Here is a 24,785-nt window from a genome sequence, read left to right as displayed (position 1 = left end):
CTGCAATTCTGTGAAAACTGGGACAAAACACATTCCCAGGTCTTCATCTCCTCCCTGATTTTCACCTGCTCCAAGCTCCGGCTGCGTGTTTATTTTGGAATTAAAAAAAAACAAACCCCAAACATTAATTGAGCCTGGCTTTTGTATCAGCCGAGTGGGTTGGCCGACACCAGCCTGGAAAATAAACCTTCCCACCTGATAAGGCCCCTCTGGGAATGCCTGTGGGCAGGAAAGCATTCCTGGTGTTTCCAGCAGGAATTCCACGTCTGGGCTGCCTTGCTGCTGCTGCTGCTCCTGCTTTTCCCCCTCCCCGTTCCCAAGCTTTGGGATGATGCCCTTGCAGCTGGGGGGGATCAGGCGCAGAGCACGACACGGGTGTGGAAAAATAAATGTGTGGGAGAGAGGGAAATGCCAAACGCGTCGGGAAAAGGGCTGGACGTGAGTAATAACCCGGGATCCTTCCCTTCCTTCCCTCCCTCCCATGGCTGCCCTCGGTTCCAGGCGCTGGGAATGGGAGGGATCGGCTTCCCTGCCCAGCGTTATTCCTTTGAAGGAGCGTTTTCCCCAGCGGGAATGAGGATGGGAGAGCCGATAACCTCCCGGTGCTCCTCCCTCCGCCCTGTTAATGATTTCCTTGGAGCTGCGGCAGCCAGGGAGAGCAGAAAGCCTGGGAATTTCCTGCCTGCCTTTGCCACCTCAGGCTGCTGGAGAGGGACAAGGCTTGGGATGTGCCAGGGGCCTCCTGTGAGCTTAAGAAAGGGAAAAAATACCTAAAAATGTGAGCACAGAAGCAGAAATTCTGTTTCCCCCCAGAACTGGAGACACCAGGTGTTTCCTCCTTCTGTAGAGGGATAATTAAGGAAATTCCATTGTTTCAGTGGAAGAATTTGAGCGCCTGGTAAAGCTGAGCTTTCTGTCTCTGCGTGTCCGTGGGTAGGGATGTGCTGCCTGTGCCGTGGGATGGAATTCCCGGTGTCCTGAGGCCGTGGGGACATCCAGGAATCAGGCCTGGCTCATTCCTGGTGCCCACCCCACCTCCAGGACAGGCCCTGCCCGGAACAGCACCTTCCCAATCCCTCTGGACGAGCCCTGGAGGGGTTTGAAGGGCAGGGTTTCACTCCAGTGTTGTGTCAGACCCTCTGGAGATGTTCTCCTGGGACTTCTGAGCCACACATTCCTAGTCCAGAGCTGGTCTTGGGGAAAACTTCGGGAAAACTTGTCTGGATCATCTCCCAGGTGGTACCAGACACCCTCAATTAGGGGGTGCCTCGTTAAGAAATGCAAAGCAGGCAGGGCAGGTATTCCCTGGGTTTCTTTTCCCAGCTGAGAAGGGGCTGTTAGGGGTCCCAGAGGTTTTCCTGGAGCTTCCCACTGGGTTGTGGCTCCATGGAAAGCAGCAGCCTGTGCTCATCCTTCACCCTGGAGCATCGTTTCCTGTTGACCCACCTGGAAAACTGCCAGGAGCCTTTCCCTCGGTTTAATCCCTCTCTGCTTTAATCATTACCTGCCTGCCCATCTCGCTCCTGCCGGGGAATGCAAATGGAGCCAGAGCAGAGGAGCAAATCCAGAGGTCGAGGATAATTCCTGGCCTTTTCCACCTCCACGGCTGGCTCCATGTCCTGGGGGGAAGAGCCTGGCTGGGAACAGGTGGCTCTCCTGCAGCAGGTGACCGTGGCTCTCTCTGGGATCATTTTTCCAAAGGGAAAAGCTGTTGATTCCTAGGGGGATGCCCCTGTGCCAGCCCAGCCCTGGGAGTGGGGAGGCTGGCACCAAGCTCTGAGGCACCACTGGAATGGTGGCTTTGCAGCCTGTGGGAAGAGGGAGGGAATTTGGGGAGTTTTCCTGAGAGTAAATGGAATTTGAGTTTGTGTAATGCAGGGAGCTGCTTTTAGCCTGCCACGGATCCTCCTCCAAACAAGGCCAAGGTTACGCAGTAAATTGCGGAGCGGGGCTGGTTTATTTTGATGAATTTTTATTTTGATGTCTGCTTGAATGGGATTCTCTGCAGCGCCAGGAAAAACCAAGGATGACTTCACCCTCTCTTAAAAATTTATGCAGAATATATTAATTTTTTCTTTTTAAGTGAAGTATCTTTATTTTTTTTTCAAGCTCTGCTGCTGCAGGGGAGAGAGAGCACTGGGGAGGAGGGTCTGAGGGCTCTCTCCACCCGTGCCCCAGCTGCACAGCGACTCCAGGGATTCTCCATCCATCCTCCCACAGCTGCTCCAGCCTGTCTGTGCTGGTGGGAAGCTGGGAAAGCTGGGGCAGGGTGATGATCCCACAAAGGCCTTTTTTTTTTTCTAGAGGCACATCTGGTGTGGGGAATCAAATCCGAGCTGCCCTGAGCAAGTGTTCCTGGATTTCAGTCATGTGAATCCTTGAACAGCTGGGCCTAGGAGCAGGATAAATCCCTGTTTGCTGAAGGAAAGGAGGGGAGGCATGGAATTTCTGCTGTTTCCTGCCTGGCTGGGAGTGCCCAAGACATGGTGTGAGCCCGAGCTGTGACCCCACCGTGCCCCTTGGATGAGCTTCTTTCCAGACAAAATAGGGATTGAAGATGACATTTTGTGTGTCCTCGCCCTCCAGCCATGGCCAGGGCCAGACTCTTGTAAATGAGGGGATGTTTGGGTTCATGTTGTGGTTGGAAAAGACCTCCCAAGATCACCCAGTCCAACCCCAATGCCTGCTAAACCACATTCCCAAGTGCCCCATCCACTCGATTTTTGAACCCTTCCAGGGATGTGACTCCACCACAGCCTCTTCCAATGCCTAAGCCATCCTTCAGTGCAGGAATTTCGCCTGAAATCCAACCTGAGCCTCCCTCCCCTGGCGCAACTTCCGGCCTTTCCCCCGTGTCCTCTGGCTCTCCCTGCCCCAAGCCAGGCCGGGTGGGGCCGGGGCCAGGTGGGCGCTGGGGCAGAGCTCCCCTCCCTCCCTGCCGGCTGCACGAGGTAAAAATAACCGGGAATGTAGGGCAGAGCCTCTCCCAGCAGTTCCCGCGCGGGGTTTCCGAGGCAGCAGGCACAAGGAAGGTGTCCGGAGCTGTTACCTCAGGGCTGGCTGGTTTTGGGTGCCTCGGGGCCGCGCTCCATCCCTCTCCGGGCCGGTCCCGGGGGGCTCGGGGGGGCTGGAACTGCGGCCGCCGCAGCATCGCCGGGGCCGGGGGAGCCTCCCGGTGTCCAGTGGGGGTTTGAGGGATTTTTTTCCCCCCTCCTGGAGCGGAGCGCGGCCGCAGCGGCCCCGCCCGGAGCCCCGAGCGGAGCGGGCGGAGGCGGCCCCGGCCCGGCCCCCCCGAGCTCCCGGGGCCGCCGCTGCGCAGGCGGAGCAGCGCGGCCGCATCCATCTTCCCGGGCTGCCTCCTCCTGCCTTCTCCCCATCCTCCTCCTCCTCCTCCTCCCCATCCTCCTCCTTCTCCCCCGCCGGGGCCGCGGCGGCTGCGGGCGCTGCCGGCGGGGCGGCAGCGGCGGATGATGCACCGAGATGGTTCACCAGGAAAACTGCTCCTACCAGGTAAGGGGCGAGAGCGGCCTGGAGCCCAGCTCCGGGCAGCCCCGGGCCAGCCCCGGCCGGAGCCGGCCCCGGTGTGTGGCACCCCCGGGGGATGCGGCAGCGCGGGGCCGCCGCTTCGGGATCGCACCGAGCACCCCGGGGATCGCACCGAGCACCCCGGGGCTCGGCAGCCAGAGCAGCCCCGGGGCTTTTGTGCTCGCCATGTGATGCTCGGAGGCGCAGCGGGGCCGGGGATGCGCTGCCCACATCCCGCTGCCTGCCCGGGCCCCGCTGCCCGCATCCCTCTGCCTGCATCCCGCTGCTCTCCTGCCGGGATAAAACCGCTCCCTGGAAGCGAGAGAGCCGCGGGATCGCGCTCCCGGAGCTGCCGCAGCACAGGGATGTCTGGTTTAGAGCATTTCCTGCGCTTCCCACATTTCACGAGTGCGAGAGCTGCCTGCAGGATGGTGATTCACCGGCTGCGGTCTGCTCGTGGTTCCGCAGGAGCTGGGGATGGGGGTGTTTGTGAGCATCCATCACGGCCGCCCCCGTCCCCCGGGGGTCCCCGTGTTTGGGGAACATCGCGATTATTTCAGTGGCCAAAATGAGAGCTGGGCTGGGCTGGGGTTGTGGCTTCATTTCCCTCCCAAGAGAGGATGGGTGCTGTGGGTGCACCTGCACGGGAAGCAGCTCACTGGGGGCTCGGTGGCGCTTTTAGGGGCTCGATGGCACTTTTAGGGGCTCGATGGCTCATTTAGGGGCTCGATGGCACCGCCGGATTATTAAATGCACCAACATCTGTCCCTCTGGCACGGCGATGCTGAGATATGCCTTTGCCTGCGTGCAGTGAGGGTGTTTTGGAAAACCCCCATTCCCAAACATTCCCAGAGCCGGACCCTCAGCAAGCAGGGCCTTGCCCGGACCAGCGCCCCATCCTTGTTTTTCCTCCATTCTCGTGTTTAATTCCAACTTCAAGCCGTGCTTTCCAACAGAATATCTCAGATGCAAAATACCTCATGAAGGGAAAAGATATGAATCAGAGAGAAGAGTTGAAAGGATTTTTCACGGAATGTTTTCAGTCTAGCAATTCTGGAAGGGAATTTCCACTTTCGGGAAAAAATATCCTGGGGATTTTTTCTTTTTTTGCCCCAGCCTTTTGATTTCCCGGCAGCTCCGAGCCTGTTGCTCTGGACAGCCGGGATAAATGGTGCCATTGTTTGGGAGCAGCGGATGTTTTCCCAGCATACTCAGGAACGCACGGGTTAAAGGTTGGGCATTGTCTCCCGGCTGGAAGCGGCTCCGGGGGGTGGGATGATGATGGTGATGATGATGATGGTGATGATGATGCCGAGCTGCGGCACAGGCCTGGCCTAAAATCCTTGGGTGTTACTGCGACAGCGCTGCCGCCTTTCCCTGCTTCCATCCCCTGCTTGTTTATGGATCGGTGCCCTCCAAACCCATAAATATTAGAAGGAAACCAGCCAGAAACCACGCAAATCCTAAGAAAAAAAAACCATCCAGGGAAACATCTTTTCAATTTAACTCTGTTCCCAAACCTTTCTAGGGCGCTGCAGAGATTAAGAGCAACCCCAGCCCCCTCGCAACCCCATTAACCCGAAGGCCGAGCTTTAATCCTTTTGTGGATGGCAGTCCCGGGGTTTGGGATCAGCAATGGAAGGCAGCAATGATGGGATTTTGGTGGCTGCCCGCGGGAGGGGGTGGCAGTGTTTAATCTGCTCTGCTCCCTCCTCACACCCCTTTTTTGGAGCTGTTAAAGAAACTAAAAATAAATCAAAGAGAGGAACAAGCCAGCGCCTGGGAAAACTTGAAAAGGGGTTTGTTTTGAAGGATTCTGGCAGAAAAACTCTGACGTGCCCAGGTCTCGGCTGGGCCACCAAATCCGTGGCAGGGAGGGAGCTGGGAATGGGGCAGGTGCTGAGGAAGAGGAGGAAATTCCTGTCGTGTGCCATTCCTTGCCTCACATCCCTGATTCCCCCAGAAATGGGCTGGGAAATGCAGGTGGCCCTGGGCTCTGCTGGGGTTCGGATGTGGCTGAGTCTGGTGAATTCCTTGAATTTAGGCCGGATCCTCCATGGTCTGGAGGTCCCAGCATCTGTTGTCTTTTCCACGGATGCATCCTGGAATCAGGCTGGATGCTGATCCATGCCATGGATTTTCCCCTTAGTTTTGTTTCTTTTCCTATTTATTCCAGTTTATTTCCCTATATCGAACATTTCATGCAGGGCTCTGTAATTCCTCCTGCAGTCTGACCCAGAGAACCTTGGCTGGTGCCCACTGAACGATGTTTCGTGAGCTCCTGAGCCCACATGGAATAAAAATCCAGCGTGCAAATCCAGGCTTTAGCCCAGAAATAAAGGTTTTATTCTGCTGCGTGGTTCAGCTGGGCTTTACTGGCCCTCCGCCTCAGCCAGGCCTCCGGTTTGCTTTGTAAATCTGCATTTTCAGCGGGTCCATGGAGCAGAGCTGGGCTCCTCAGCCTCCTCCTGGCTCCATCCATGGTTTTTTGCCATCACTGTGCAAGTGGCTGATGTGTCTGAATCATAGATTTTTAAATTCCCGACTGAAAGCAGAGAAGGCAGGGGCACCCAGTGCCCGTGCCTGAGGCAGGAGCCTCCCAGTTGCCCCTGGGAACGGGATTTGGCTCCGTGTTTTGGCACCAGGCACGAGCTGAGCTATCTGCTGGCAGCAGGGTCGCTCTGGAGATGGTTCCAGGCTCCACACGTGCGAGGAAAATTAAGAAGGAAAAGAGATCTGAGGAGAAAAGAGATTTTATTGGCTTAGAAATTGTCTCTGAGGTGGGGCAGGGGGTGTGGTTGATCCTGCTTGGATCTGTGGGTTTTCCTGGGATGTGAGATGTGTCCAGCTATTGGGATTGACTTTGTCTGTCTGTTTTTGAGAGGGATCTGTTGGGTAACCCTGTGGCAGGGAGGTGCTGGTGTTCCTGTGGGTTGGGAAGGTGCTGGTGCCACTCTGGATCAGACTGGAAGCCCCAGGGATGGACTGGGCAAGGCTGGGTGCCCCCCACCCCTCCCAGGATCCCACTGAAGCATAATGGAATTAATCCATAAAATTCACAGGCTTAAAATGCAGAGTGCTCATTAAAAAAAAATAAAAAAAAAAGAACCAAAAGAATTGGAGACTTTATGAGGTTTCTTTGGTTTGATCTCAGGAGGGGTTTGGAGGGTCCAGAAATCAGCTGTCGTCATCCTTTTCTTTAAAGTGAGTGCAAATTCTGGTGGCAAAATATAACCCCGAGGGACAGGCCTTGGGGAAAACCCCAGATTCCATGAAAATCCAGTGTGGAAAAGCTGGAGAGCTGCTGGCCTGGCCCCTTGCCCGTGGAGAGAGGCTGCAGCCTGGTACAGCTCCGTGCCACTGCCCCACATCCACGGCAGTGACAATAGAACAGAGCCTTTGTCAGGGAGCTCTGGGGCCTTGTTTGGACACAGATCCCAAAAAAAGGCTCTGCCAAGTGGTGGAAAAGCACTTGGAGTGTGCTAAAGCTCAGGGAAGCATCACCAGAGGGAGGCCTTGGGCCAGCTCATCCCGGAATTTTATAGACTTACAGGTGCCTTGTGTTGAGAAGGGACGGGTGGGAGAGGTTTATTCCAAGATTTGCAATAAAATCAAGGTTTTGTGGAATGGAATCGCAGAATCCCAGAATAGTTTGGATTGAAAGGGGCCTTAAAGCCCATCCCCACGGGCAGGGACACTTCCCACTGTCCCAGGCTGCTCCAAGCCCCATCCAGCCTGGCCTTGGATGCTTCCACGGATCCAGGGGCAGCCACAGCTGCTCTGGGAATTCCATTCCAGGGCCCCACCGCCCTCCCAGGGAGGAATTTATTCCCAGTATCCCATCTATCCCTGCTCTCTTTCAGTTTAAAACCATTTCCCCCTGTCCTGTCTCCCCGTGCTCTTGTAAAGAGTCTCTCCTGGTAGTTCTGGCAACTTGAGATTCCATAATCCTGGAATTTACCTCCACCCTCTGTCCTGGGTGCTCCATGGCCACGAACACGATTTGGGCAGCTTGGAGGGCTTTCCTTGATCTCTGCTGGGAACTCAGGGGCTTCCTCTCCTCCCTTGGGATCCAGTGGTGTTTGGGAGCTGATCCCAGCAGGAAGGGGGGATTCCTCCCCTCTGGAGCACACCCCAGCCCTGGGGGGATGTCACTGACCCCAGCAATGCTTTTACACTCAGGAAAGGAGAATTTTGCTGCTTTCTTGTCCTCGAGCCATCGGGGCGTGCTCTGAGCACCCCAAACTGGCTGTGCCCTATTTCCTCGCATCACTTAGGGATGATTTAAGCACTTCCATGCCCATCCCGGCGTTCCTGGCGGCGCTGGCTCCGTGTGCTCCCATCCCAGGAACCCCCCAGCTGACCTGCTCCAGATTTTGCTGCTCTGAGCTTTCCCTTCGTGCTGGAAAAAGGAAATCAGGCTCTTCCCCCTCTGGCATCGCCGGCGGCTGCTGCAGGAGCTGCGCCCATGGAGAGGACAGTGGGATCTGCATTCCTTGGGCACTGATGCCAGCATGGAGCCCTTTTTGGGGATGTTCCAGGCAGAGGGCAATGGTGGCTGTGGGTCAGGCAGCCCCTGGGGAAGCAGCTGAACACCAAAGGGTTTGGTCCCTGCGCTGAGAGAATCCCCAAATCCCTTTCCCTTTGGATATCCCGCATTTAAATCGGCCTTTTCCAGCACGGAGGTGCCCATCCCAAGGGAGCAGGTGCTGGCTCTGAGGAGGGCCCCAAATGTGCCCCCAGCCGTGGTTCCAGGGGTGCTTCTCAGCCAGGTCTGGGGTTTCTCCCGTGGCCTGGAATAGCTCCTGGATGCAGGGTTTTCCCTGGAGACTGGGATCAGTTCTGGGAATGCCCTTCTGCAGAGTCCTGGCGCTTCTCAGGAGGGCAGGGCAGAGGTGAGCTGGCCTGAGAGCTGGGATGGCGGACAAAACATCCTGAAAACTGTGGGTGACAAGGGTTGAATATATTTATTTCTATTTCTGGCTTCAGGGTTGTGTCACTTCCTCCCCTTGGGGGTGGCTCTGGTGTCACTTTGCAGGGGTGGGCACCGCAGCCCAGCCAGGGAGGGGACGTGGGGACGTCCCCGATGGATGAGGACAGGGTGATGCGGGGTTGTCACAAACCGGGAGGGGACTCGAGTGACAAATCCCAGGCTCAGCCCCGGCCCGGGGCTCCTGGCCACCACATGCTCCCCTGGGGCTGTGCCATGATTTATTTATTTGGGATTTATTGTGTCAGGATCCATCCCCATCCGGGAGAGGAAGTGGATTTAGCAACAGCAGGAAAAGACACAATGAGTCAGCGGCGGAGGGGAACTGAAAATAAGGAAATATCCAGAGAATGACTTTGTTTCATTTGGGAATTACAGTTGCAAAGCACGATCCAGGGACAAGAGTGGAATTGAACATCTATTGTTGCTGGTTTTTCCCTGATAATTCGGAGTAGATTTGTGCTGGGATGCATCATTTGGGTGTTGTTAGAGCTGGGAATTTAGCTGGACTTTGCATTTGGGGTGGAATGATGTTGTCATGGCTTGGATATCTCATTAAATGTTGTAGGGCAATTAAAATTATTTATCTGTACTGTTCCACCAAAAATCAGGATTTTTCTTGCTGCTGTGCCAGGTTGTGAGGAAAAACTGTGGCATAATTCCATTTTCCTAAGGATTCCTTTTGGGAATGCCTGCCCTGAGCTGTGCTCTGCCTCTCCCTGCAGCTGATCCCGACAAACCTTTCCCACTGGGATTTGTGTGGGAGGAGGTCGGTGGCGGCGTTGGGAAGCCCGGATCTCCAGGCAGGAATGCTGGAGGCAGGAGCTGGAAGCTCCAGATTTGGGGGCTGCCAGTCCCCCCAGGAGCCAGAGCCGGAGTTTTTGGGGATCCCCAGGCTCTGCACACCCACAGGTATTTAATTCCAAGAAATTGAGGATTTTTTTTGCACCTGCAAAAGCCGATTTAGCCAGGAAAGAGCTCCGTGGGGTCCTTGCTGGTGGGGTTTGCGTGGAGCGAAAATTCCGTCTCGTGGTTCCCATCGCTGCCCCTCCTGTGACGGGTGGACCGGGACCCCCAGCCATGGCTGGGAATTCACCGGGATACCTTCCCTGGGGAAAAGCCCCAGGAGAAAGCCCCTTGCTCCGGGCGGGCAGCGCTGCCAGGCCGGGATTTTGACACCAGACACCGGGATTTTTCCTGCCCTTGTGCAGGCTCGGGGTTATTTTTATCCGGCGCTGGCAGTGGCTGCAGAAGGACGCGGCTTCCCAGCCCCGCCGAGCCTCCGCTGCCTGGGGCTCCCTGACTTTATTTGGGAAAACCAAGGTGCTCCTTGGACGGCCGGGAGCAGAGAGGTGCTGGAAAAGCATCCCGGCCTGGGAAGCGCCTGTGGAGCGAGCCCTTCATCCCATGGTGGCGGCTGGCGAGGACTGAGATGTCCCTTCGGGATCGGGAGCGATCCAGCGGCCGCCTGAGGAGCCGGGAGCGAGGGAGATGAGCCGGGAGGGGGATGATGATGGAATGGGTGACGTCATCAGGAAAGCAGCCCCGCCGCCCGGGGAGGGGAGCTATAAAAAGGTAAGGGACAAAAAGGGACAGAAAGGGGCCTTTGTGTGCCACCAGGCGGGACCCGCGGGAATGCTGCGGGAATGCTGCCCAAATCCCGCCCAGGCCGGTGGGATTCGGGGGCTGCAGCAAGGGAAACTCCATGGTTTTCGAAGTGCTGGCACAGGGCAGCAAAGCTAGCTCCCTCCTTGTTTCCCTATCTCCTGGTGATAAACAGAATACCAGGAGAAGTTTCCAAAGGCATTGTCCTACCTGGAAACCCCCGGGATTTTAAAGCAATTCGTGACGTGGCTCAAAACACACGAGTTTGACTTGGGGTTGCTTTTATCCCGTGGGGGAAAAAAAAAAAAAGGAGATAAAACCACGTTTTCTGTGGTTCTCATTTGTGTGTAAATCCCAGAATAGCCCCTGTGCTGGGCAGAGATAAAACGAGGCACTGCCTGTGGCTCTGGGACTTTAAATATAGTCTTGGTCCAGGGCTGGGAATGACAGAGCTGGGCAAAAATAGCCCTGGTGGCCTGGCCGGGTGTCCCAGTGCTCCTGCTGGGTGTCCCAGTGCTCCTGGCCAGGTATCCCAGTGCTCCTGCTGGGTGTCCCAGTGCTCCTGGCCAGGTGTCCCAGTGCTCCTGGCCAGGTGTCCCAGTGCTCCTGGCCAGGTGTCCCAGTGCTCCTGCTGGGTGTCCCAGTGCTCCTGGCCAGGTGTCCCAGTGCTCCTGCTGGGTGTCCCAGTGCTCCTGGCCAGGTGTCCCAGTGCTCCTGGCCAGGTGTCCCAGTGCTCCTGCTGGGTGTCCCAGTGCTCCTGGCCAGGTGTCCCAGTGCTCCTGGCCAGGTGTCCCAGTGCTCCTGGCCAGGTGTCCCAGTGCTCCTGCAGTGTTTGGTGCCGGAGGATGTGTGGGGAGGGATTCTCCCTCTCTGCTCCCCTCTCCTGAGAGCCTTCCTGCAGAGCTGCGCCAGGGCTGGAGGCCCAGCAGGAGGATGTGGAGGTGCTGGAGAGAGTCCAGAGGGATTCCATGCAGCTGTTCCAAGGCTGGAGCCCCTCTGGAGCCAGGCTGGGAGAGCTGGGGGTGTTCACCTGGAGAAGGGAAAACTCCAGGGAGAGCTCAGAGCCCCTTGCAGGGCCTAAAGGGGCTCCAGGAGAGCTGCAGAGGGACTGGGGACAAGGCATGGAGGGACAGGACACAGGGAATGGCTTCCCAGTGCCAGAGGGCAGGGATGGATGGGATGTTGGGAAGGAATTGTTCCCTGGGAGGGGTTGGGGTGGAATTTCCCAGAGCAGCTGGGGCTGCCCCTGGATCCCTGGCAGTGCCCAAGGCCAGGCTGGACATTGGGGCTGGGAGCAGCCTGGGACAGTGGGAGGTGTCCCTGCCCGTGGACAGGAAATGGGATGAGCTTTGGGATCCCTTCCAGCCCAACCCATTCCAGGATTCTGGGATATGTTGGCCTTTTCCCTGGAGCAGCCACAGCCAGACCTGACATTGTGTTCTCATTCCTGGGCTCCGGCACAGGTGGCTGCTGCCCTTCCGAGCGGGAAGGTCAGGGGGAAGAAGGAAAATATCCGCCCTGCATTGTTCTGTTTTCCCTTAAAAATCAAAAGCAGCTTTTTTGTTTAAAATCACCGTGAGAACCGAATTGTCCTCACTCTGCACAGAGCAGAAATGCTTTTATTTTTTGAGTCAGTGCCAAAATACACATTTAAGTACCACGGGGTTATGCTTTCCTTGGAATTACCTTTGCATTTTGAGGATTTGTCCATTATTCCTTCTATACCAAGCCAGAATATTTGATAGTCAACCCCCCCCTTGCTGTTTCCCTTCTCCATTTATATTTTTCCATCCCCAGCTCCGGATTTCAGCTGTCAGGTAATTTATCCAAAGCCTAAAGCCCAGTTCCCTCAGGTGTATTTTATTCCTCAGTAACTGCTCCCCATTTTATAATAACAAATAGGACTCTTGATTTCTTTATGGTCGTTACCCTGGGCCTGCCTTGGAAAATGGGATCTTCCCAGCTCAGTCCTGGGAGCGGAGTTATTTAGAATCCTCAGTAATGACCTGGTGGAGAAAACAAATTGCACATTGATTAAATGTACAGATGTCAGCCTGGGAGCAGCGGGGCCTGGTGGGAAACAGCGGAATTAAAACAGATCTGGAGAGACAGATCTGTCGGGAAGGAGGGAAAATGTCCAGTTCTGCCTGTATTTTAATGGGAAAAGAGCAGCTTTTGGTGCCCACGGAGGAGGTGGGGATGCCAGAGGAGGGAGAGGTCCCAGCTGGAGTGGAGGCTGGGCAGGAGGAGGTGGGGACGGGCTGTGGGCGCTGGATTTCGCTTGGAGCACAAGGAAAATCAAATTTAGACGGGAGGATGTGGGAGAGGATCATCTGAGCTGGGAAAGGGGAGATTTCCAGGGCTTGGTGGAATATTGGTGCAGTAGCACAGCCGTGGGCATCCTGAGATGGGCAGCACGAGGAGCTGGCACCAACCTCCCTTGTTCTGCTTCCAATCCATTAAAAATTATTTTCCCTCATTTTTCCTTTTTTTTTTTTTCCCTGTTCTGCCGTGCCCAGCAGGGCTGGATATTTTTAATCCTAAATCCGTCTCCATGTAGGTATTTGAGGTATTGATTATTGAAACCTAAAAACGCAATGGTCTGGTAGAATTTCAGAGACCTGGAGCTCAACCCAGAAACTTGGTACCGCTTGGTGTCGTGGGGTTTCTTTTATTATTTTAAGGATTTGAAATAAAAGGAGTTAGGTTGTAAATGAAGTATTTAGGGAAGGGATTGACAATTTAATGGGCAGGGTAATAATGTGTGTAATCAGCACTGGAGCTGGAATTAAATCATTAGTTATTTTAGGTTAATAATTTGCATTTTGTGACACTTCTTTGTACAAAAAGGTGCTTTATTTTTCCTGAGGTGGGATATGGGAAGCACAACTCCATGAATTAACCCCATGGAAGCAGCCCAGCCCTGCCTGCAATGTTTCTTTTTGCTGTGTTTTCTGGATTGGGGATTAAGTGTTATTTTGTAATTAAATGTTTGAGGCCTTCCAAGTGTTCCTTCCATCAATAACTTCCTGAATTTGTTGTCAGGGGTGGCACGTGATCCATTAGTGACAGACTCTGGGGGGGATTTTGAATCTAGCTCTGAGATTTGCATTGACTGTACATTGATTACAGAATTACTGGTCAGGGATTAATTTCAAATCATTGTGTTGATTGCTATTTTAAACCCCCCATACATTCTATTTCTATTTCTATATCTATTTCTATTTCTACAAATAGAAATATATAAATAGAAATAGAAATATATTTCTATTTACATAAATATAAATATATATATTTATATATAAAAATCCATCTTAAAACCCAGGGATAATTTGATGACCACCATCAAAATCCATCCCTGGGCACGCTGGCAGGAGAGGGATTTGTGTGGGATTGGAAGCTGCTCAGGGAGGTGGAAGATGCTGATGGGGGTGGCTGTGTGTGGATATAGGTACAGGTATTGGCGAATATATAGGGATGTATCTGTCAGCAAGTTTGGGTTGGAATCAGATGATCTTTAAGGTCCTTCTGAACCCAAACCATTCTATGATTCCATGTGGAGAGAGATGCAATTGGAGATTCCGGCTGGGATGGGCTCTGTGGTTCACCCAAGTGTGGAATGCTTGGGAGACGCTGAACATCTGAGTGTGGTGGTGGGGCTGGTGGGACACGTCCCCTTCCCGTGCCCTGGCCTGGCCAGAGCTCATCCCTCCCTGTCCCTTCCTGAGCTCATCCCTCCCTGTCCCTTCCTGAGCTCATCCCTTGCTGTCCCTTTCCAAACTCATCCCTCGCTGTCCCTTACCAAACTCATCCCTCCCTGTCCCTTCCTGAGCTCATCCCTCCCTGTCCCTTCCCACACTCATATCTCCCTGTCCCTTCCCAGAGCTCATCCTTCCCTGTCCCTTCCCAAACTCATCCCTCCCTGTCCCTTCCCAGAGCTCATCCCTCGCTGTCCCTTCCCAAACTCATCCCTCCCTGTCCCTTCCCAAACTCATCCCTCCCTGTCCCTTCCCAAACTCATCCCTCCCTGTCCCTTCCCAGAGCTCATCCCTCGCTGTCCCTTCCCAAACTCATCCCTCGCTCTCCCTTCCCAAACTCATCCCTCCCTGTCCCTTCCCAAACTCATCCCTCCCTGTCCCTTCCCAAGCTCATCCCTCACTGTCCCTCCCCTGCAGGCCCAGAAGAATGAGCGCGAGTCCATCCGGCAGAAGTTGGCTCTGGGCAGTTTCTTCGACGATGGCCCCGGGCTCTACACGAGCTGCAGCAAGAGCGGCAAGCCCAGCCTGTCCTCCCGGTAAGCCAGAGCCCAAAACCTCAGGGCAGCCTGGAAAGTGGGGGATCTCTCCGGTGGAACATCCCAGGACCATCTCTCACTCTTTGCTTTCAGCCATATTCCTGAGTTTTCCTTGTTTTCTTTGCAGTACTTGTGTGTTATGTGGATACTCGTAAATGATGTGGGGAAATCCTCATTTCAAAGTGGATAGAAAGGTATTTGGATGTTTAGGGGATAAAGGAAATGAGGTGAAGTTTTTTGGATGAGGTTTCCTTCAGGTTTTCATTCAGGATTTGGAAAAGGTGTCCCAGGGGAGCTGTGGCTGCCCCTGGATCCCTGGAAGCATCCAAGGCCAGGTTGGACAGGGCTTGGAGCAGCCTGGGATAGTGGAAGGTGTCCCTGCCTATGGCAGGGAGTGGAATAAGATGGACTTTAGGGTCCCTTCCAACCCAAACCTTTTGGGAATTCCAGCCTCCATGATTCTGGGATTCTGTGATTCATGCTCAGAAAGCACCAGAGAATGGACAAAATAAGCTCTAACATGGCCTCCTGCCTCCCCGCCACATCCCCAAGCTCTGCTTCAGACATGGCTCCATCCCTGGAGCTGCTCATGGGTTCCTCACTTGGATTTTTAAGATTTTTGCATCAAATACACTCCAGAAAGTCCTGTTTGTGTTCAGCTGGGTGAAGCATCAAACACCTCCCATGCTGGGAGTGAAGCTCTGCCTGTTGCCATGGAGTGGGAGAAGAAAGGAGTCTTAGGGAGGCAGGAATCCAGGAGGAATCCTGCTGTTCCAGGGGACAGGTACAGTTGTGGAATTAATTTGAGCTGCAGATCATGTGAAAGGGAAAACAGCTTTGTGTGTAGTTACAGCTGAACCAGGAGCTGCTGTCTGATAATTAGAGCACGGCTCTAATTAACGCAGCTCATCAGGGTCTGGCAGCTGTGCTCCCAGAAATTGCCAGCTGTGCCTGAAGGCTTTGGTGTTTGTTAATATTTATAATCCAGGAGAAGTATTCCCTGTTCCAGGACCTGCAGGAACCTTTGCAGGACGTGGCTCCCATGTTTTTGTATGGAATTATAGAGCAGGATCGTGGAATGCTTGGGTTGGAAGGGACCTTAAAGCTCATCCAGTTCCCTATCCATGGGCAGGGACACTTCCCACTATCCCAGGCTGCTCCAAGCCCTGTCCAGCCCAGCCTGGAACAATTCCAGGGATCCAGGGGCAGCCACAGCTGCTCTGCCAGGGCCTCATCTCCTTAACCACAAACAATTATTTATCCTATTTATTTTAGGGTAGTAGTAACTAATAAACTCCACAGAAATAGATGGAAAATGGGAGTTTGCTGTTCCTAAGGACCAGTACAAGCTCCCACCACACTGGGAATGAGGAATAACAGGCAGCAGGATGTGGAGGATTCCCCATCTCCAGCAGGTGGTGATGGATTGGGATCTCTCACCTGGAGAAGTGCTTTTCCCTTCTCTCAGCCTGCACTGGGGTGCCCTTCCCTGATCCACTGTATCCAGAGAAAATAATTCCTGGGGAGGGGAATTTGGGTGGGGTTAATCAGTCCCAATCCAGCAATGGAGCAGGGGAGTCTGGAAAACACCGGAATAAACTCTTGTGTTACAGGAGTGTCTGGGATACAAACAGTGAATAAATAATTTCCACCACTGACAAAATACTTTGTAATATATATTACTATGTATGTTAATTCTATCTTTATACTTTTCTCTTTAATTTTTTTATTCTTTATTTGCCAATAATTTATGCACTTTTTATAGCAACACATTCCATATCTTCTGTTGTGTTTTACATAGTTTATTTAATGTAATCAGAGCTGAATAATCAAAAAGAGTAATGATATTCCAAAATAATGATCATAAAAAGGAATCAAAAACCTCTGCAGTGTGGGGGTAATTCTGCAGTTTATCAGCAGATGGTGGTAGCAGCCCTGGCATTAAGTGACACTGAGTTCCCAGTGCCACGCTGAACCGGTCACCTGATGAACCCCAGCACGGGGTTGGTGGCAGCCCCAGCCCCAGGGGACGGCGGGGCCACCTCTCCCTGTCCTCCCCCAGGTTACAGAGTGGGATGAACCTGCAGATCTGCTTTGTGAACGACAGTGGCAGTGACAAGGACAGCGATGGCGATGACAGCAAGACAGAGACCAGCCTGGACACGCCGTTGTCACCCATGGTGGGTCTGGGAACTCAACCCAAGCCACAGGGAATCCATGAGGAAGCTGATGCTGTTAAAATAGCAACTCTAAACCCCAGAGCAGCATTTTCAGCCCTCAGTAAAGTGCGGGATGCTGAGGGACAGATAAGAAACACCCCTGGCTGCTGTGGACCTTCACATGAAGGTTCCTTCTTCTTCCTTCCTGCCTTCCTGCCTTCCTGCCTTTCTTTTTGGCCCTGAGAACAATCAGGGAATGGAAAGGAAGTGGTATCAGCTCCCAGCAGCTTCCCTCTCTTTTCCTGCTTGGATATGACATTCCTTAGTGGATACACCACCACAGCCCCAGGTGTTTCCCTCCAGCTCAACCTGTGTGGCCTTTCAGCACCTACTGATCTGCTGGCTCCTCTTTCCCTTCAAAGCCCAGAAGCCCTATCTGGGAATCACTCTGATTTTCAAAGATAATCTTGTGGATTAAGATAAAAAAATAAACCCATGCTCTTCACAGTTCTGTAGAAAAGAGCACAAAAATAGGTCAAACTTTGCTGTGGCTTCTTTGCTTCCCCAGAGCAAGCAGAGCTCATCCTACTCCGACAGAGACACGACGGAGGAGGAGTCGGAGTCCCTGGATGACATGGACTTCCTCACCAGGCAAAAGAAGCTCCAGGCTGAGGCCAAGATGGCCTTGGCTATGGCAAAGCCCATGGCCAAGATGCAGGTGGAGGTGGAAAAGCAGAACAGGAAGAAGTCGCCCGTAGCGGATCTTGTGAGTGGGGCCGGGGGTGACCCCAGGGGGGACTCCAGCCCTGGGACATCCACACCACTGGTGGCTCTGGCTCACAGGGATGAGAGACGTGGGGAGGAGAGGTGGAGAAGGGATTGGCCTCAGGAGCTGGAAGGAGTTGTGGGAGCAGGATGGGTGCAGGGAATGGGATGCTGGAGGTTGGTGCTGCCTTGAGGCCGCTCATCCTCTGAGCTGGAGTCTGTTCATCCCATCCCATCCCATCCCATCCCATCCCATCCCATCCCATCCCATCCCATCCCATCCCATCCCATCCCATCCCATCCCTGAGCACTCCTGCCTTCATCCAGGGCTGTCACCATCACCCTCACCCCCCATTCCATCAAACATTCCTGATCCTAGTTGCCTTGGGCCCAGTGTTGTGTTGATGCTTGGCCTCCATTTGGTGGAGTCGTTGCTGCCTGTTTGTGAGGGGGGGATGCAAAACTGAGGGGACAAAATGCTCAAAAATAGAAATAATTGGAAGAAAACAGTAAAATGCTGGAAGGAAACACTAAAATATTGGAAGGAAGCAGTAAAATAGTGAATATTTCTTTCCAGCTGCCACATATGCCTCATATCAGTGAATGCCTGATGAAGAGAAGTTTAAAACCCACTGACCTAAGGGACATGACCATCGGGCAGCTACAGGTGATAGTCAATGACCTTCACTCACAGATAGAAAGTAAGTGGTAATTGCTTAATTATTCTGGGGTCAGTCTCCTTTAATTAAGAGCAGTTCTCTGGGATAAATGTAAATATTTTCAGTGGAAAGGGCTGTGCAGCCCTGGGCAGTGATGGAGTCCCCAACCCCGCAGAGATTTAAAAGCCCTGTGGATGTGGCACTTGGTGGGGAAAATCCCAACCTGGGGTCCCCCCAGGACATCCCAAACTCACCCCATTTCTCCCTGGAGCAGGCTTGAACGAGGAGCTGGTGCAGCTGCTGCTGATCCGGGACGAGCTGCACACGGAGCAGGATGCCATGCTGGTGGACATCGAGGATCTCACCAGGTGAAGCAGGAATTTCTCTCCCCTCACAGCTCCCCATTTACCATCAGCAGCGTGTGGGGCTTTTCTTCCAGCAGAATTCTGGGACTAAAGCTTTTGCCATCCAGGATATTGGGAAGGAATTGTTCCCTGAGAGGGTGGGGAGGCCCTGGAATGGATTTCCCAGAGAAGCTGTGGCTGTCCCTGGATCCCTGGCAGTGTCCAAGGCCAGGCTGGACAGAGATCTGTCTTTGCCATCAGGAGGGCTGGACAAGGGGGAGAACTTTGGAACCACTTAAATATTAATATTTAATAACTGCTAAAACAAAAAGCCTTGCAGGATATGGGCAGGTTCCCTAAAGGACTCCATCCTCTGGCAGCAAGGCTCAGGAAGCATTTTTCTTTGGGATGACTGGGGATGCGCTTCTGAAATAGAAAGTGTTCCAAAATATTCTGAGTATTTTATTCAGAAGTGTAAAGGTGTGGAATGAAAGGAGCTGGGAAAGAAGAGGCCCTGGGTAGCATCAGCACACCAGGACTGTGATTCCAGACTGAAGCATTAAAGCTCAGAAAAAAAATGAAGAGCAAGTGGTGAGGGGGAAGTTTGGGATGGGAGCTGGAGCTGTGTCAGTGCCACCTCATATCCTGGGATCTCCTCCTGTGTTTTGGGAAGTGCTTTGCTTCCTCCCTGCAATTCATAAATGGCATTTTTTGGGAATGGTGGGGCACTGGCTGTTCCCATCCCTCTTTTTTTTTGGGGTAGAGGTGTTGGCCATCCCTGTGGGAAGGAAGGGAAAAATCCCAGCTGCCCCAAACCACTTTGGGGTTTGGAGAAACCCAAAGGCCTGGCCCTTCACCCACCCTCCTGCCAGGAAGGAGCCCCGGCAGAGATCCGGAAAACTTCGTGTTTTCCTTGGGAAAACACAATTCCCAGCTCGGTGCTGGAGCAGATGGGTTGGGTTTTCCATCTTTTCCTTGGCACGGGGAATAACAGCCCCTCCCTGTCCCCAGACACGCCGAGAGCCAGCAGAAGCACATGGCAGAGAAGATGCCAGCCAAGTGAACCCCGGAGCGCCCTCCTCCTGCCTCTGTCTGCGTCCAGGGAATTCCAGAATTCCAGTGTTGCTCATTGACCATGTCCGAAGCTTTCTGTCCGGTGATTGGCCTCTGCTTCTTAATTTATTTTAATTTTTTTACTCGTGCCACTAAATATCAGGCATTTTAATAATAATAATAATAATAATATTATTACAGAAACAAAGAGAATTGTACAGTACTTATAACATTATAAATCATGGGCGAGAAGAGAGGGTAGTTTAACTTTATTTTTTGGTTGTTTAGAGATTTTTTTGGGTTGGATGATATTTTACCATTGACTACTTTTTTATTCTTCACTGTAGTTCTCAAATAAAGAACCTGTTCTTGACGGTGCTATTCAAGTCAACAAAAAATCCATGCCTGCCTCGTAGTGACGTCGTAGCTTTCAGTAATCTGTACATTTTACTCAGTTCTCGACCTTTTGGGAATGTTGACTACCTGACATTCATTTTTAGGTGTGCTATTAACACTCGGTGGGGTGCAGAGAGTTGGAAGTTTTCTGTATAAAGCTGTAAAATAAAAATTACCACCATTGTTTCCTATGCCACGTCTCTTTGTTGCTGGTGGATCCTCCAACAAAATGTGCAATTTATCATCACCAGAAAGAGGCTTTTTTTTTTTTTTTTTTGGCCTTGCTGATCACATCAAACTGAGAGAAGAGAGAGTTTTTGCAGAGTTATTTGTTTGGAAGTTCCGAATTCCGTATCACATGGACTTCAAAGATTCTTCTGTAACACTGAGCTCCAAATCTGTGATGGTTGGAAGCAGCAGACACACAGCCCAGGTGGGTATTTTTTTATATTTTATTGTCTGGGCTGAACATTTAAATGAAATTTTAGAAAGAAAAAGAGTAATCTATGTTAAAAACCAGGCAGCACATTAAATGGATTAAACGTGGAATCCGTCACTCTGCCTTTGGGGAAGGCTCAGAGCTGAGTGCTGGCCGTAGGAGAGGGGACACTGGCACAAAATGAGTCCATCTCCACCCCTCCTTTATTGGATTCCAAAGCTGGAAAAACCCAGCCAGCCCTTCCAAAGCCCCAGCCTGGTGCTCCCAGCAGCTTTTTACCTTTTAATTCTCCTTTCCTTGGGGGCAAATCCATCCCAGCCAAGGCTCTGCCTGGTGACTTACTCAGGGTGTTTGCAGAAAGCCTCAGCTGCATTCCAACTTCATCCCCTGCCAGGAATGTCTTTTATTAAAGGACTTTTTTTTTTTATTAAAGGACTTTTCCTCCCCCTTTTTTCCCCGGAAAGGGCAGGGCTCGAAGCAGCCCTGGAGGGGTTTGGGGGGCTGGGATGGGGGGTTGGTTTAATTTAGGGCTGTTCTGCCTTTCCCAAGGCTTTTCCAGTGCTATTCCCTGTCCCACAGCTCCCACGGGGATGGGATCCCGTGTTCTTGCTGGGCAGTGTGCCCTGAGTGGGATCAGGGAGCAGAAGGATGGATTAGGAGCCCACACCTGCAGCCCACATCCACATCAACCCTTTTCTTCCTCACTTTTAAATCTGTGCAGAAAACACACAGAAATGTGGGGTGTTGGTTTCCCTGCAGCCCTTGGGTGGCTTCCTGCATGTGGGGAGAGCTGCTGGGTTTGAATTTTCTCTCCAAAACCCCAAATTTGCAGTGTCTGACCCCAAAACCTCTCCGTGGGTCCACTGCCTCCCTCGGAAGCAGCTCTGGGTCTCAGGGAGGAGCTGCCTCCTGCTGTATTTAAAGCATGAAAAGCCCCAAACACACAAAGTTCGCTCTCAGCTTTAAGGAAAAAAAATTTTAAAAAGAATAAAAAATTAGAAAAATAATCAAGAAAGCCCCTGGCTGCTCCTGGGGAATCCCACAGCTCCCCCTGGCACCATCCAGCTCCGGAGCACCGGGATGAGGCATCCGGGAAGGCTGGAATTCCATTCCCTTGCTAAGTACCTTTGACTTGCTGGAGAGAATTTGTCCTTCTACTCACCCTCTGCTGGTTCTCCCCCTCCTGTCCTGGGGGATTGGGTTTTCCCTGGAAAAAAATCCTGTTCTGGGTCTCCTTGGCTCCGTGTCCCACGTTCTGAGGGGTGCTGTGGACGGGGGCAAAGCTGGAACTGATGGATTAAAGGATATTTCCAAAAGAGAAGGGTCTGGTGTGGTTTCTGAGCAAGATTTTGGTTTTGTGGTTTATTCCTGGGTCTCGGTCCTGCTTGGAGCCTCCTGCATCCTCCTGGGTGGGATTTTGATTCCCAGAAAAACGTAAACTGTCTCCCACAGGTGGTGGATCCTCCAGCTGGGAATTGTTTTCCTTTTTGCTGTAGGAAAAGCACCTCCAAAACTCACCAAAACCACCTGGCTGAGGCAGCAAAAACACCTCCCAGCCCTGCTTCCTGCTGTGGGAATGGAGATCCCACAAACCCCACATTCCCAGCTCCCTACCCTCCACGCAGCTGTGGAAATCCACAGGGAATATATGGGATTTTGGGGAGCCCCATCCTTGTGGAGAATTTGTTGGGTTTTTTTTTTCAACTTAGCTTTAATTTTTAATTTTGTTCTTATTTTTGGATGCTTTTCTCCCAGGAACGGGGCATTTACAGGGTTCCACTGGTGAATCTCAGAACCACAGAATTCAGAGCTGAATTCCCCACTGGAATTTCAAAGGGAGAAGGTCCCTGGGATGAGCTCACAGGGACAGTAAGAAGCAGCTTTTGGTATGACAGCGGCCACTGCTCCAGGCTGGGGACTGGGATTTGGCACCCAGCCCCTGGATCCAAGGAATCCCCGTGCCCAGTGCCCCTTGCCTGGAATTTTTTTTGGGGGGGGGGAAAAAATGTGTTCATTTGGAGAAAATGTTCAGAAGACTTAAAAACCAAGGAAAGCTGAGAGTTGGATGGGCTGGACCAGGGTAGGGATCATGGGATTCCAGGATGGTTTGGGAGGGAAGGGAGCTTAAATCCCACCCAGTGGTGGGATTTATCCATGGGCAGGGACACCTCCCACTGTCCCAGGCTGCTCCCAGCCCCAGTGTCCAGCCTGGCCTTGGGCACTGCCAGGGATCCAGGGGCAGCCCCAGCTGCTCTGGGAATTCCAGCCCAGCCCTTCCCCACCCTCCCAGGGAACAATTCCTTCCCAATCTCCCATCCAGCCCTGCCCTCTGGCACTGGGAAGCCATTCCCTGGGTCCTGCCCCTCCATGCCTTGTCCCCAGTCCCTCTCCAGCTCTTCTGGAGCCCCTTTAGGCATTGGAAGGCCACAGTTTGGGATAAGGGACGGGAGCAGAGCCTTGTGAAGCTTGGAAATAATTTTGGATTTTTTATGCTGCCTGGGCAGGGCAGGAACTGCTCCTTGGTGTTCCCTGTCCTGTCCCTACCATGCTGCCCTCCAATGCCCCTTTCCAGAGTCAATCCTGGCCATCCAGGAGGAATTCTCCTTGCTTTTCCTCGCCTGCTTCCAGCTGGTCTCACACCACAACATTCCTTAACATTTTTAGGTCTCATCCTAAGCCCATGGGTGCCTGAAGAGCCTGAACTGCCGCACTGAATAAAAAATAACCCCAAACCATCCTCATGCCCGAGAGGAGGCCCTGCTGACGTGGATTCCATCACCCCTGGGAAATGGGATGAGCTTTGTGACCCAGCTGCTTCCTGTCAGGGAAGCCCTGCGGTTTGGGTTCCCCTTTTTGGGATTTTCTGCCCTTTTTTGGCTCCTCCTCCCCCCCCCCCCCCCCCCCCCCCAGCGGCTCCTGGGTGTGCTGAGCAACATCTGCCCACACACACGGGCACCACCATGGAGTGGGAGCAGGGAAAAGCAGGGAAGCTGTGGCTGTTCCATCCCTGGAAGTGCCCAAGGCCAGGTTGGTCATTGGGGCTTGGAACCACCTGGGATATTGGGATGGGGGAAGGTGTCCCTGGAATGGCAGGGGTGGGATGAGAGGATTTTCCCAACGTCCCTCCCCAACCCAAACCATTCAATGATTCCATAAAAACCACACACATGGCCTTTCACTCTTCCTTTTCACCCTCCAAGGGAGAAGCACTAATGAACTTGTGATAATTAAGTCTCGTGCAGGCTCAGATGAGACCCTTGGGATGGGGGGACCCTCCCTCCGGGTGCCTCCTGCCCCAGCCCGCTCCAGACCATCCCCGCTGCTTCTCCTGCCTTCCAGGGAAGGTGACCAGCTCGCAGATTTTCCCTCTCCGAAGCAAAGCCACCCTTCAGCCCCAGGGCGGCTCCGTGGGCGGGCGCTGAGTTCCGCTCCCGCTGCCCCGCATCCCACGGCCCTTCCCGCCGAGTTTCTCTTCCCTCTTACCATAAACCAAAGGAAAGCCTCATGTGCAGGGCCTCGTCCTCCTCCTCTGCTGCTCCAGGGGTGCCCAGGGACATCCCGCATCCCACAGCAGCAGGAATTCCAGGGGCTTTTCCAGCCGGGATCGAATGTGCTGCTAAAGCCTCTTTTCCCGGTGCCTCGGTGGGATCAGCCCTTCCCTCTTCCCTCAGATCCACCAGCAGCTCCTTCCCAGTGGGGAAGTATTGCTTAAAGTCTCTTGGCTGTGGAGGGAAGGAAAAAAGGATCGATGGAAAAGGATTTACCCCGATTCTCGGTGGTGCAAACTGTTCTGACCCGTCCCAGCCTCTCCTGGTCCATGGATTTTAGTTTGGGATTGCTGATGGCGAAATTGCCAGGGAGGACTGGGAGCAAAGCCCAGGCACCACAGCGATCGTGTCCACAGCCTCCTGCCCCTCAGCTTCCCAAGGGCAGCACGTCTGGGGGAGAAACTCACCTTGAATGGAGACCGAAGTGTCCCCATCCGTCTGAAAACAGGAATTGCAGAGTTTTGCTGGATCTCTGGAGCGGTTTCCAGGCAGCTCAGCTCTCCTCTGCTTCCAGGCAGGGCTGTGGAAGGAGAAATTTCCCCAGGGGCTCTCCCCATCCCGCCGTGGACAAAGGACTGATACCCCCCAGACACTAGTTGGGAAAAATCCCCTTGGACGTTCACGGATTTTGCTGGAATAACCAGTCCTGGCCGAGGGGACTGACCCCCAAAGCAAGGATAAGAGCTGGAAACAGCTCTGCAGCTCCCAAACCACACGGAGATGGATTTTTTGGGAGTGGGAAAGGGATCCCCATGACTGTCTCAGACCCCTCATCCTGCACCTTCCCACTGCCTTGGAATCTGGGAAGAGAAGGGACACAATCCCCGTGTCCCCGCAAGGGTCAGGGCCCTGCAGGAGAAGTTTGGGGCTGGGAGATGGGACCAGAGCTGTGCAGTCATTTTGGGGCTGCTCCGCTCAGCTCAGCTCAGCCCACTTGGGAATGGTTTGGGTTTCCCACAGACCCCCACAGCTGGATGTCTCCAGGAGACACCAACGCCTCTGGACACG

The 24,785-nt window shown here is 53.2% G+C and overlaps 1 protein-coding gene and 1 long non-coding RNA gene across 2 annotated transcripts in view; one reads left to right on the top strand and one right to left on the bottom strand.

The window, feature by feature from the left end:
• The window catches only part of LOC116448925 (IQCJ-SCHIP1 readthrough transcript protein), an 86,872-nt gene extending 66,891 nt beyond the window's left edge, over nt 1–19,981 (top strand). The window contains exons 7-12 of the mRNA XM_032119985.1: nt 14,296–14,414; nt 16,477–16,594; nt 17,142–17,339; nt 17,916–18,039; nt 18,272–18,365; nt 19,353–19,981. Of these exons, the coding sequence (XP_031975876.1) occupies nt 14,296–14,414; nt 16,477–16,594; nt 17,142–17,339; nt 17,916–18,039; nt 18,272–18,365; nt 19,353–19,404 (705 nt within the window). The 3' untranslated portion in view covers nt 19,405–19,981. The remainder of the gene's footprint in view (nt 1–14,295; nt 14,415–16,476; nt 16,595–17,141; nt 17,340–17,915; nt 18,040–18,271; nt 18,366–19,352) is intronic.
• LOC116448667 lies at nt 1,956–3,248 on the bottom strand. Its single transcript, XR_004242070.1, has 2 exons — nt 3,050–3,248; nt 1,956–2,392 (listed from the first exon to the last, which is right to left on the bottom strand). It is a non-coding gene; the product is annotated as an uncharacterized LOC116448667 (long non-coding RNA).
• Nucleotides 19,982–24,785: the final 4,804 nt, after the last annotated feature.

The sequence above is a fragment of the Corvus moneduloides genome, chromosome 10, assembly GCF_009650955.1.
Source record: "Corvus moneduloides isolate bCorMon1 chromosome 10, bCorMon1.pri, whole genome shotgun sequence".
NCBI lineage: Eukaryota > Metazoa > Chordata > Aves > Passeriformes > Corvidae > Corvus > Corvus moneduloides.
This window is presented reverse-complemented; position numbering and strand designations above follow the sequence as displayed.